The following is a 14,340-nucleotide window of genomic DNA, read 5'->3' on the forward strand; positions in this document are numbered from 1 at the left end:
CATCCTTTCTCCTTTTGGGAGCCTTTTTTCAAGCTACTTTAGCGCATCTCTGCACATTCAAAGACCTCAAATGGTTTTTCCCTTGATACTCTTTCTCTGCATGTGCCTTTTTTGTAGGCACAGTGGGATGGACTGACAGGGCACATTGTTCTTAATAAGACAGATGGCCTGAGGAGAAACTTTGATTTGGACATCATCAGCCTCCAAGAGGACGGCACTTCTAGAGTAAGTACAGAAGCCAGTTACACCACTTGGCTGCAGCTTTCCAGAGCCAGCCTGACCAATTCACATGTGTATGACAAAGAGAGGGGGGACACTGTAAATATGTTGTTTTTAATGATCCATCCACTCATTTATTATGTTTAAATTTGCCCTGTCACACATAATATTAATGCTTCAACAACTGACTGTTTTTCTTTTCATGCTGTCTGTGCTTCATGTTGCCTTCTTGAAAATTTCAAAAGGGTATTGTGGAAGGTGCAAGTCGCCTCACGAAACGGTGGATTAAGGTTTGTTCCAGTGCCCTGTTTGGTAGAATCCTCTGTTGTTTGCCCGTCCTCCCCGTATACTCATTCCACATGCCACGCACCTCCCTGCTATCTGCCTTGTCAAGTTTGTTACTCTTCACTGAGTTTGTGTACAGCAATGCCATATTTGACATTTCAGTTTTCCTCCTCTTTGGGTACAAACTCTGAGTGGTCTGACACATGTCAAACCTTTTTTTATGTTAGCAGCTTAAGAAAACAAATGATTTTGTTTTAGTAGACAAAGCATTACCTATGGAAGGGAGAATAAGTCATTTACTTTTACTCATTGTAATATCATTTAATTTCCACAACTGCTTTCTTTAGTTAACAATGGAAAATAAAGCAAATAAGTAATAAGAAAATATATTCTACAGATCCTTCACTTTTGCAGAAAGTGAATGAGGTCCTTTGCTGGATGTCCTTAGCTGTTAAAATGCTATCATATTTTCATCAAATTTAAGCAGGAAATTTGTATTATATTATATTATATTATATTATATTATATTATATTATATTATATTATATTATATTATATTATATTATATTATATTATATTATATTATATTATATTATATTATATTATATTATATTATATTGTGTCAGATAGTGACAACTAAAGGTGATATGAGCATGAAGACCAGCTACTAAAAGACCAGAGGGTCATTTTACAATACTGAGAGAGAAATTACTCTACGACCTGGCTGAACTTATCTTTGATAAGCAAAGGCAGAAAAACACCATGGAGATTTATTCTGTGCTGCTAGACTGCTCTAGCCCAAGCTAAACTGTGTTCAAGAGAAACCTTGCTAATCAAATCAGCAAATCATTTTCACATACAGAGGTTTTTTTTATCTAGTTTTTTAGCTTTAAGTTGAACATAATGACTATTAAATTTTGTATCTTTCAGTTAACTTAGTTCAGGGGTGTCCATCTCCAGTCCTCGAGGGCCACAATCCCACTTGTTTTCCATTCATCCCTGCTTCAACACGCCTGACTCTTATTAATCAGTTATTGTGCAGAACTTCATTAGCTGTTGGCTCCATTTAATGTAAGCCGAGTCTGTTGAAAGAAGAATACATCGACAGCATCCCTTAAGAACCAACTTTGGACACCCCTACACTTACACGGGGAGAACATGCAAACTTCCCACCATTCATCCCCCCTAGCTGAGGATTATACCAGCGACTTTCTCGCTGTGAGGCCACAGTGCTAACCACCACGCCACCATGCAGCCCTAATTTGTATTACTAAAACTACATTGTACATTGAAACGACCTACTTCTATTAGCAGTTTTCTGGATTTCCATGTTCAGTTTCTTCAAGGTTCTCTTTCTCATTGCACTATTAAGATGCACCTCCTGCAACTGAATTATTTTTTGCAGGTGTTGGTGACAACATGCTTTAGCTACATTTCTACTACATTATCTTTTCCTTCGCAAGCTGCTGTTAGATGAGCGCTGTCATATTTATAGTTTTTGTTCATTTACTTGCACATTAATTTGGTCCACTGCTGTCTACAAAGCTTTTTAGCTTACCTTTAGAACTGCAGCCATTATTCTGTTTACAGATAAACTACTAGATGGTACGGATAACAGACAGCTAGATTTGCTGGCATTCTTCAATGTCATTATCAGAGATAATGATACAGGAGAAATGTCCATCTCCGCACAACCACTTATGGTCTTAACATAAACCAGACTTTAATGACAACTTACATAACAGAACATATCAGTGAGTACCATTGTTTAGCTGTCTCCTTTTGGATTTATAACAGCTAATGCTATACAATACAAGGTGTATTTACAGGATAATCTTCCATGAGTCTTTGTAGTGGCATTTAAATCAAATTTTCCTTTAATAATCCACAGAGGCGAAATTATGAGCTTGTAGTAGTTTTATTTAGGTGAGGCACAGCAAATTTTCCAAGTCAACCTGACTTAATTTGTGATCAACCTCGTGGTCTTTTGAAGACAACTGTAAACGTTTGTTCAGTAGAATTACTTACACCTGGCTTGCCTGGAAACATATTCTGTTTTTTTGTTGTTGGTTTTTTTTGTCTCACCTGAAGTCACAATGATTTGATCCAAGGTTAATGGTTTTTGGAACTTTCCTCTATACTTGTCATAGATTGGTTTGTATATGGGCATTTGTCAGATGTTCTATCGATTAAATGAATCACTGTTTCAGTGTGTTTGGAAATAATTATAAGTTCGACTTTACCATCATGGGCGTTTTTTTGTTATTAAACCAGACGACCCAGTGACTAATTCATGGTTTTGCATGAGACTATATTCGAAGTGTGTGCCACTTAAAGTTGCACCATTAATAGTAATGCAATAACTTTACAGGAAACTGTCAAGTATACTCAAGGGTCAGCTTGCTGGGAAAGAAGTTTATACATGAAATGAAATCATTGCTTTTTAAATATGCTACTTTTTAAAAGTTTTTGCAATGGTTTGGTATTTTTGACGTTGCTGCTTGACTTGAGTACAATTCTCTCAAGTCCTTCCTTTTCGTGTTATCTCTTTTTCTTTGCAAATATAGCAAGTATTGTAGTATTTATTACTTCAGTAAAAAATACTTCTGTAAGGTGTCTGAATTTTGAGGGGAATTTTATATCATTATTAGACTATATTGTTTTTTTTTACCTAAAACATGGCCATTTAAAAATCACCTTCATATAAGAAAGTAAGGAGAACAAATTAGTATTCTTTGCTTTTGCTTATATTTGTTGTAATTATTTGATTACATAAATGGCAAATGTTGCAGTTCATCTCCTCAAAGTCAATTTGTTTGTAGTTATGCAGTTTGTCTTTCAGTTATGCACTCAGTCTGCAGCTGTCAAGGTACAGAAACAGTGATTTATGCTGCAATTTTAAGTTCATTTAGTACTTTTCAGCCTCAGCACTCTTCCTTCATTGGAAATACTATTATATGGTAAGCACATTCCATAAACTCTTGACTTTATGGTCATGAAAAATGAATTATCAGTCAACTGCAGTTGTGTTAGTTCTTGGGCACTGGAGTGTTAAATACACTCTGAAGGGAATGACGAGACTAAATAAAGTGAAAGCCTCCTGAGAAATGTATTTTCTCTGAAATATGTTGACTTCTCTGGAAATCTGTTTTTTTCCTCAGCTTTCTTGGCCTGGCTTAGTACGCCTCCAATCCGTGGTAACAGTTTTCCAGTGTGGTTTGGTCCTGGTTGAAGATAAGCTTTAGGATTCATAGTGTTTTATTCACTGTATATGAAAAAAAAATTCCTGTCAGCTTTTATAACACACTGTTGGTGGAAGCTGGTTTGGTGTGTGTGATAAATTAGCAACAGAAAAAGTGCCTGGTATGGGCTTCAATCGATGATGACCATATGATTGACATAGTCTTTTTTAAGCATTTATTCTACAGGCTCATCCAAAACATCGTACTGAACAACCATAAAAGTGATTTTTAAAAAAGGACCTTCACAAAAATAAACCTTTTAAACAATATAAAGCTTAAGATACATTATTTGACTCTTCACTGAGACCAAAAGACACACACACACACACGCACGCACGCACGCACACACACACGCTTAAAAAAAATATCGTTTTCACTCTACTCATGCAGTTATCTCTAAGTTTGAGAACAATTCAATTAATTAAATCTAACCCCACTCACAGTGTTCTTCATCTGCTGTATCCAGAGATAAGACAGATTTATAGACCTCGGCAAACAATGCCACAGTGGCAATATAGAGTGCTTTTAGCAAGGTCATAAATGAGCACATTTTCCAGGGGCCAGTGAAAACAGAGAAAGGTGTTACATAAGGAAGAGTTAAATAATTTCCTTTTTGGAAACAGTCAGTCCCAGACAGTTCTATTCTGAAAAATAAAATGCAGAAAGGTAAGTCTTTACCTACTGCAGAACTCTATTTAATAAGAAGCACTGATGCGTTCACTGTTACTCATCCTCTTATGTGACTGACAGAACACGCCATTGTTTCTATAATAAAATCCCAAATGCTTTACGTTTTGTTTACAGATTAAATGCCAGAAGAGAAAGACTTGTCACTTGCTTTCGTTCTATTAACAATGAAGTGTAATAAGTTAATGCGATAAACTTTATTGCATCAGTCATGAGCTCCCCTGACCCTTGCTTGGCTCTTAAACAGTGTGGGGATTTAAGGAGGCGAAATCCAGCTGCCAGACGCCTGGTCTAATCTGATAACTGTTGGGATTATTCTGCCTCGTCTGCCTCATTCCCACTTACTGTGACAGTATGGAGTTCAGACACTGTGTTTGCGTCAATCCCCCCTCTGACCCCTACTTACTCCACATTTCTTCATTCATGCTTTTCCTGATAATTTGTATTCACCATCACGTCAAGTAGTTTCATCTTCTTCCTGTTGTTATCTGTGAATTATTCTTAGATTATTACAGTATCTATTAGATAACTCCGGCCAGATAAAAATAATAACACAAAGAGCATCCAACAATCAAAGACTTTGAGTTTTAGTTTACTAAAACATCACCAACAAACAACTCCATTAACAGGATAAATAGTATGGATAAAATCTGATGTGGGCATTTTTTTTTAAACCTGTCAAAATATATTTTTAACTCTAATATAAACAAAGGTAACTAATGGCCATTATATGGTAACAAATTGTTGTTCTATTTACACTGTTTTTACGTTTGTATTTAAAAAAAAAAAAGTAGCTTCTTACAACTTAAACTTGATACAGTAAAATGTAAATACTTTTATCTTAATAATAATAATAATGGCTTTATAAATATATATTTTAAAAAAAAACAAAACATGGAAAATACTAGAAAAGCATTTGGAGAGTCCAAACCGCCGCCAAGCACAATATTAAAGAATCCTTAAAAAAAAAAATTTCCTGGATCCAAACAGTCATCCGGATCACCACCAAAATGAAATCAGTTCTTCCTTTTTACATTTCCAACTCCTGAAAATTTCATGAAAATCCATCCATAACTTTTTGAGGTATCTTGAACACTAACAAACAAACAGATAAACACCCGCAAAAACATAACCTCCTTGGTTGGCAGTGGTAATGATACTGATACCAATATGACAATCGTATCCATTGATGTCAGCATGACCTTATCGTTTTCTGTTTTTTGCAGAGGGTATGGGGGTTTTAGCATATTTATGAAACTGTTTATAACAAAAATGAACATATCAGCAGAAAAGTAGTCTCTGTCTTCATAATGTCTTCCAATGGTATAATAAGCAGTTCTTTTCAAACTTTGATCCACATGGTTATAAAACAGATCCAAAATAAATAGAATGTCTATTTACTAACATTCCTGGTCAATATTAAAGTTGCTCCACGAATACATCACTTTTCCATGCATTGGTGATGCCTGCCACGAGTTATTATTTCATTCCCACACAATAACAACTCGTGGCCATGACTTAATTCTGTTGTTAATAACTCGTGGCCACGAGTTAATTTTGTTGTTCCAATGCAATAATAACTCGTGGCCACGATTTAGTATCAAGCTTTTTTTTTTTGTTTGTTTGTTTTTTTTATTGAAGTCACCAAACAGGCTTCGTACATTGCGTTATATCACACTGTAATAACACACATTCAGAAGCACATCAAAAGTCTGCACATAAACATAACAGATGTCCTTGCTAGCTGCCTCTTCAATAATCTTGCGGGTACCTAATGCACAGTTACACTTCTTGGCCACTATGAAACCTGTCATTTATTTATACCTGCGGATCTATCAGAGCCAGCGCTCCGGGCGCTACAAATAGCTCTAGTTCCGCCATGAATTGACATGAAAACACCAAATTCTTAATTTTCACATTTCCAACAAACACTGAAAATTTCATGAAAATCCGTCCATAACTTTTTGAGCTATCTTGAACACTAACACACAAACAGATAAACGGCAGGTAAAATGTAGCCTCTTTGGCGGAGGTAATAAAATGATAAAAATGACATATTTTACTATTTTATGAAAAATATTGATTGTTTTTTACATTGGTGGCAACGCACGTGGAACCAGCTGGGATGGCAGACATAAAAAGCTTCACAGAAGAGCAGTTGAGCTTTTATGTAATTTTCCGCTAAATTGGTTAATTGGCAACAGGTGAATAACGAGACAGAACCTTTCCCCATCTCTTCGATCAAACTTGGACAGATACAGAGAGGAAAGGATATTTGATTGTTGGAAAAAAATTTTGAACTTCAACAAGATGCTACAAAGTGAAACGAACCGCTTTTTCATACTCATTTTCCATAAAGTGAAGTTTTCAGCATGTTGTCAAGAGTCATCAGAGCACAGTTGATCAAAAGGAAATGTTGTTGGATGGTGAATATAACAGAAGTTTTAAAAGGAGCCATCAGTTTGAAGTCTTTTAAAATTTATACTTTTTCATTTTTTCTGACTCGCTGAGTCAGAAAATGTGATCCATTTGCAGTGCACTGAAGCAGGTTTCTGGCTTAATGTTTAGACTTGGAAACTCTAGAAGCTTCTGTATTTTCTCACATATAAACAAATTAAAAAGCTCATTTCCCTTAACAGTACAGATTGTTGTAATCACAGAAACCTGATAAAAGATTTCAAAGTTCATATAAAGCAATAGGGGATGCAAACGTGTAAATTGCAGTTTTGACAGTCTTCTATAGTAGCTGGAACTAAATGTTGCGTATGTTTTTTTTTTTTTTTTTTATAAGTTGTAAATGTTATTCCATATATGTGAAGCTCTGTTTGCCTTTTCAGGTTGCTGTGTGGAACTCATACAAGGGGATGACCCTTATGGAGAAGCCAAACCGAGACAAGAATAACAATGTGACAGACTCTATGGCTAACAGGACACTTATTGTCACCACCATACAGGTGTGAAGGCAGAACACAGCCAAGGGAAAAGGAAAACAGTGCATTTTAGTGGAGTTAGTGGGTAAAATAAAGGAAAATACAAAAACACAATGGAGTAGAAGACAGCTGTGTCTGTCTCATCATGATTTGAGGTCATTTATCAAAAAAAAAGGCAGCATTAAAAAAGTTTAATATTGTTTACCAACTTATTTAGTTTGTCACTCATGCCGATGTCACCAAACTAAAACTATTAATCCAGTTTTCTAAAACTAAGTACCTAAAGTTCAGAAAACCAGTTCAGAAAATTCCAGTTTTTTTTTTCCTTTCCATACAGGAAAATCCATATGTGATGGTCAAAAAGTCAGAGAAGGAGCTGGTTGGAAATGATCGTTATGAAGGATACTGCATGGACCTCCTAAAAGAGCTGTCAAACATACTGGGTTTTACCTATGAAGTCAGACTGGTGGGGGATGGGAAATATGGAGCCCAGAATGACAAGGGAGAATGGAATGGGATGGTCCGAGAATTGATTGACCATGTGAGTGAATTCTTCATTATATCACAGATAAAATTCTTTACATAATGTATCATCTGTTTGCCTTATTTGGACAACTGAGTTCCCAGGAAACAAATACACACACACACACACACACACACACAAAACCTCATATTTTTGAGTAAAGAATACATTATCAACCGTCTCGGGGGAAGATGGCCTAATTTAAGTCTATTAATGTATAAAAGCCTGTTTAGACTCTGCTGCCTACAAACAGGCTTTGACTCCACTCATTTTGTTTTCTGCTATCAAATCAATAAGAACCAGGTTGGCACATTTATATTTTTTTTATCCATTGTGCTTTTAAACAAACCAAATCCTACTATAGGTTGTTATCTTTTCCATTGTTACTGTTGCAAAAAATAATCCATTTTTCACACATACATTTACAACTTTTACAAAGTTGAATCTTTGCATCAGGTTGCAGATCTTGCTGTGGCTCCTTTGACCATCACCTACGTTAGAGAGAAAGTGATCGACTTCTCCAAGCCCTTCATGACCTTGGGCATCAGCATCCTGTACCGGAAACCTAATGGCACCAATCCAGGCGTATTTTCCTTCCTTAATCCTCTGTCTCCAGACATCTGGATGTATGTGCTGTTGGCCTGCACTGGAGTCAGCTGTGTGCTCTTTGTGATTGCCAGGTAAATGAATGGATGGATGTTTCTGATAAAGAGCTGCTGTGTGGATTGAAGTGAAGAACATTCAGGCTCTTGAATTTTCTACACAGTATTTTGTGTTCTTATACATAATAAGGCCTAAGAGATGTATGTTTTAGAACTTCATCCCAAGATGTTAATGCGAAGGGATTAACTAAGTGGTAAATAATGTATAATTAAAACCCCTGGCCTCCTTTAATAATATGGGATGCCACTGCTTCACATTTGAAAAAAAAAAAAAAAAAATCTTACTTTTGCATGGATGTTCTGGAATAAAAAGAAAAATGCTCTTCGCTATCAGCTAACCTGCCAGACAGCATTTCACTGTGGTTTTCAAAAAGCTTGCAGTGATTGTAAACACTCACTTTTCTCTGCAAAAACCCTTTCAGGAGGTTGTACTCAGAAACCTGCAAGTGAGAATCAAATTTCATTCATTCATTCATTCATTCATTTTCCGAACCGCTTATTCCAATTCAGGGTCGCGGGGAAGCTGGAGCCTATCCCAGCCGGCTTTGGGCGACAGGCAGGGTACACCCTGGACAGCTCGCCAGTTCATCGCAGGGCCACACACAGAGAGACGAACAACCACACTCACGCTCACACTCATTTCTAGGGGCAATTTAGAGTGACCAATTAACCTATCATGCATGTCTTTGGATGGTGGGAGGAAGCCGGAGTACCTGGAGAGAACCCACGCATACACGGGGAGAACATGCAAACTCCACACAGAAAGGCCACTGACCAAACCAGCCAAGGATTGAACCAGTGACCTTCTTGCTGTGAGGCCACAGTGCTAACCACTGCACCACCGTGCAGCCCAGAATCAAATTTCAATATTGAAAATGTAAATCATGGCCAAGTGTAGATTGCACTGGGAAATGGAAGCCTGCTTTTATGAAAAATGCACTTTTTTTCCCCTTAAAAGTTTTAAGCGTATGTCAACATGATGTAGTTACTGCACTGCTTTTGTACTTGAATTTGCTGTCATCTGTCATTCACTCTATACTATCTCTTACTGTTTTGCAGGTTTACTCCATATGAGTGGTACAACCCACACCCTTGCAACCCATCATCAACTCTAGTGCAGAACAATTTTACATTACTGAACAGTTTCTGGTTTGGCATTGGAGCGCTCATGAGGCAAGGTAAACATATCACTTAGAGTGATTAAAATCGAAACTTTTTTTTTATAAGCCCTACTTGTTTCTGAAAGAGGTTGATTCACAAAATACCTAGGTATATATATATATATATATATATATATATATATATATATATATATATATATATATATATATATATATATATATATATATATATATATACACATATATATATATAAATATAATGTGTATATATATGTATATATATATATATATATATATATATATATATATATATATATATATATATATATATATATATATATATATATATATATATATATATATATATATATATATATATATATATATATATATGCTTCTGAACTATTATCCTTTATTTCTGTCTTCATAAATGCTTTAACTTTTTAGGCTTGTCATGAACTTTTTCTCTCTTTCTATGCTTCCAGGCTCAGAGTTGATGCCTAAGGCTCTGTCCACTAGGATAGTTGGGGGTATCTGGTGGTTCTTTACTTTAATCATTATCTCCTCCTATACGGCCAACTTGGCAGCCTTCCTCACTGTGGAAAGAATGGATGCACCCATCGACTCTGCAGACGACCTCGCCAAACAGACCAGGATTGAATATGGGGCAGTAAGAGACGGATCCACAATGACTTTCTTTAAGGTAAATCCTGTTTTAGGCCCCAAATTTATAAAACTCTAAGAATGTAAATATAGTAGATAGACAGTGCAAGTCAAACATCTCTAAACTTTTGACCGGTAGTGTATACACTCCAGTGCTTGAGTCCATATGAGGTATTTCTGGTTGTATCAGCTGCATCGAAACAGATTGCTTTTGGCAGCAAACCTGCCTAACAGAATTGTTTAAAATCACAGCTAAAACAGTACATAATTATTACTACAAACACTAGACAACAACAACGCTAGATCAGTTAAGGAGACATCTACATAAAAACAGAGAAATCTAGAACTTGTCTGCCTTTATTGGTTTGAAATCAGTCACATTTCCTCAATTACTGACACATTTGCAGAATTAAAGTTTTCACTTATCCCATGCATGTGGCCATAATCAAACTAAAAACCACCCATCTACAGTTTTTCTGTTTTTTGTGGGTAAATTGGTATAAAAGTTAAACCAGTGGAACTTCAACCCTTAGTGCATTAAAAGACTCGTGTATCAAGGCAAATCAACAAAAATAGAATTAATCTTCTTTTCTGCAACATCTTCCTGATATTTTGCCATCATTTTGTGTCGTTTAGAAATCAAATTTTTTAAAAAACTTTATACCTTTACATCTTTCTCTTTATACCTTAAATTGTACTTAAGAGACAAAATATAAGCACTACTCAATTAACCATATACAGTACAGTGTGCTGCCATTTTTTGTTTTAATAAGTTATGTCATACCATGTTGTTTTATGTTATGTAAAATATAAAAATAAAGAAATAACAAACTCCCATTTCGTATATCAATAGTGAAATGGTTCCATCAGCTGCTGTCTCATTCCCATTACAGCCAAATAGCCAAAAAGGGAAAAGAAATACAACCAGTTTGACAAATTTACAGTTGAGTCATAAAAGACAGAACTTGCATCTCAAGATTTGGGCAGCCATGATGACGTCTGATATATGTATGTTTGGTAGATAATTTACCAGGGAACTTGAGAGTGTCACTTCCTTGCCTCACAATCACCACCTCTGCTCCTCACGTCCTGTGGCTCAGCAGGGGTGATTCATGCAGGGCTTTATCCTCCAGATTGCAGCCAGTGATTACTGCTGCCTGTGAAGAAAGAGGCAGACCCTGTTGATGGCTTCAACAAATTGAATCAGCGTGAAGAGATTTAGAGCACAGCTGTTCCATTTTATGACTGAGGAAAGAAAGACACATGTACACAAAATGAGACATACACGTCCTGATGCTAGACATATATGTATTTAGAACTTTGTCAAATCTATTTAAGCCGATAGAAACTTATGTGTATATTGTAAGTGCAGACACAAGCATTCACAGCCTTTGATTTCTGCACAAATGCATTCCACATCTTATGTACTCTTGCCTGTTTCATTGCCTCAGAAATCCAAAATATCCACCTATGAGAAGATGTGGGCTTTCATGAGCAGCAGGAAGAACACTGCATTGGTGAAGAATAATAAAGAAGGGATCACCCGAGTTCTAACAACAGACTACGCCATGCTCATGGAGTCCACAAGCATTGAGTACATCAGCCAGAGAAACTGCAACCTCACACAGATTGGAGGTCTCATAGACTCAAAAGGATATGGAGTAGGAACACCTATTGGTAAGAAGAATGAGAGAATCTGTCGGGGATGTCTTGATTTAGTCACACTGGTAACTTCAACACAGCAAGACTCTCATGACCATCTAAACTACTTACAGTTTTTGATTATAAACTGCAGAAAAAACTTTGTCTACACATGTTACAGATTTAATGGAGTATACTACCAAAACCACATTTTTGAAACAAATTATTGGAGAATACTGATTCTCTCAGTAAGCAATCACTTGTGTTGTGTTTTGAAATAGCCGTTTTTAAAACCAGATGACATACACAGTTTCCTTGTTTTTAGAGTTTTCCTATTTTTTTTATTCTTCCAAGAGTTTAAGATCACAGCTGCCAACCTCCATCCCCAAAATGCAAATGCACTTCCATTAAAAAGCAGTGCCAGCTGTTCAGAGCTACAGTAATTTTCATGTTGCCAAGTTTTTGGCCATTTTGTTATTCTATGAACTTAAACTGGAAACAAGTCAAGTTGCAATTTGTTTCCGAGGTCTGTACTGTTGGATGTTCACTTTACCAGCTCAATACCTTGAGAATCATTCTGATGATGACCGCTTAAAGTTGAGTTTTTCTTTAGTATTTTGGCTCTAACTTATTTAGGAAGTTCTTTTGTTTTACTTTTACTTTTACTTCAACTCCTTGAGAAAGATTATATTTTGAAGTTCCATTGCATTCAATTCAAAAACACATGTTATTATTTTAAGTGGTTAACTCAAGTTTGTAATTCAATAAAACAGAAAAAATCCTCTGAGGGTGAATACCTTTTTAAGGGCCTGCATTAATAAAATACAAAAAGCAAGAAAGTGCATGTATTTGCTCTATAAATGTCACATCTTCCTCATCAGGTTCTCCATACAGGGATAAAATCACAATTGCCATCCTTCAGCTGCAGGAAGAGGGGAAGCTCCATATGATGAAGGAGAAGTGGTGGAGAGGAAATGGTTGTCCAGAAGAAGACAACAAGGAGGCCAGTGCTTTGGGCGTGGAGAACATTGGTGGCATCTTCATTGTCCTGGCTGCTGGTCTGGTTCTTTCTGTGTTTGTTGCTATCGGAGAATTCATCTACAAGGCCAGAAGGAACGCTGACATAGAAGAGGTGAGTTATGAAGACAAATCTCTGACTCAACTCTATGTGAACCTTAACTTCATTCAAAGTTATTATTAAATCATTCAGCAGAGAAAAAAAGGTATTTATTTGTAGAATAATTTAATCAAGAAATTAATTTAACATTAACATTATTTTTGTTTGTCCCCAATAAATTATATGAGTGTTTATTAAACATTGTTCACTCAAACTGATATATTTGCTTGGTGTTTGTCTGTTTGGGAGTCAAACATTTTTCTGTGTTTGTGTATCAGACAGTCCTTCTAGTAAGAAATAATTGTGTGTAGTCAAGAAAGAGTGAACTAATTCTCAGCTCCACATGAAAGAAAGCTAAGACATTCATTCACAGTTGTTTGATTAACTTTTTATTTCTCATGCATGTAATTTGTGACTGGATTCATCCTTCAGTTAATTCTTTTTTGTGGTGACAAAATACTCTTTAGAATTTAATTACATTTCATACTTTTATCAAAAGACGGAACATTAAAAAAAAAAAAAGCAATGCTGTGCACGTCATTAGTTTATTTGGTTAGCCTTTTTTGTGTTTCTCATCCTCTTCTTTTCAGTGTTTGTTATCACAATATTTTTTCACGTTCATGTCTTTTGTGTTCTTCTCCACCCCTTTTTCTTTGTATTAGGCCTTTTGTTTCTTTTATGGGGTGCAGTCCCGTCAGTTCCAACGGCGTGGCTCCACCTCCTCCTCTGACAGCTCCTTGTCTAATGATCTGGAGAGTGGCAGGCTACTGAGGGATGACACAGAGTAGCAACTCACACTCGCTCTAGGCAGTAGGTTCATAAATGGGTGTGTTCATCTGTACACTCCTTAACCTATCCTGGTTAACCTGCGCTTCCATCCAGACCCAGTTGCTCCACCCCTTCATGACCCCAGCACCTTTATGAAAACTCTGCTTTTTCGTGTCACATTATTCATCCTGAGCCCTCACTGCTTTCTCAGTCTGTTTAATTTTCAAATGTGTTTTTGCTAGAAAGTCACTCATAAAAGCAGAATTAAAAAGCAGAATTTTAAAATGTCTTCCTATGAATTAGAATTAAATAAGTTGGTTTATCCCTGCATAAAAACTCTACCTTTTTGCTGACTAAAAGAAAAAAATGATTCAGTGAAGTGGAAATATCTCATCTGCATGCAGGCACAGCTTCAACCAAGCAACCAATTCTTATTTGCATGTTCTGGCTATGTGCAAAGAGCACTTTACAGATGAGGGCCA

At 36.2% G+C, this 14,340-nt stretch overlaps 1 protein-coding gene across 1 annotated transcript in view; it reads left to right on the forward strand.

Moving 5' to 3' along the window:
* LOC306761266 (glutamate receptor ionotropic, kainate 1-like) overlaps positions 1–13,878 on the forward strand; it is a gene marked incomplete at both ends in the record, with an annotated part of 31,531 nt that extends 17,653 nt beyond the window's left edge. The window contains 10 exons of the mRNA XM_079247389.1: positions 118–225; positions 465–509; positions 7,271–7,387; positions 7,701–7,904; positions 8,343–8,566; positions 9,608–9,726; positions 10,155–10,372; positions 11,784–12,009; positions 12,855–13,105; positions 13,753–13,878. Coding sequence (XP_079103515.1) covers positions 118–225; positions 465–509; positions 7,271–7,387; positions 7,701–7,904; positions 8,343–8,566; positions 9,608–9,726; positions 10,155–10,372; positions 11,784–12,009; positions 12,855–13,105; positions 13,753–13,878 — 1,638 coding nt within the window. The remainder of the gene's footprint in view (positions 1–117; positions 226–464; positions 510–7,270; positions 7,388–7,700; positions 7,905–8,342; positions 8,567–9,607; positions 9,727–10,154; positions 10,373–11,783; positions 12,010–12,854; positions 13,106–13,752) is intronic.
* Between the last annotated feature and the right edge of the window lie 462 nt (positions 13,879–14,340).

Source organism: Telmatherina bonti, assembly GCF_933228915.1.
Source record: "Telmatherina bonti genome assembly, chromosome: 10".
NCBI lineage: Eukaryota > Metazoa > Chordata > Actinopteri > Atheriniformes > Telmatherinidae > Telmatherina > Telmatherina bonti.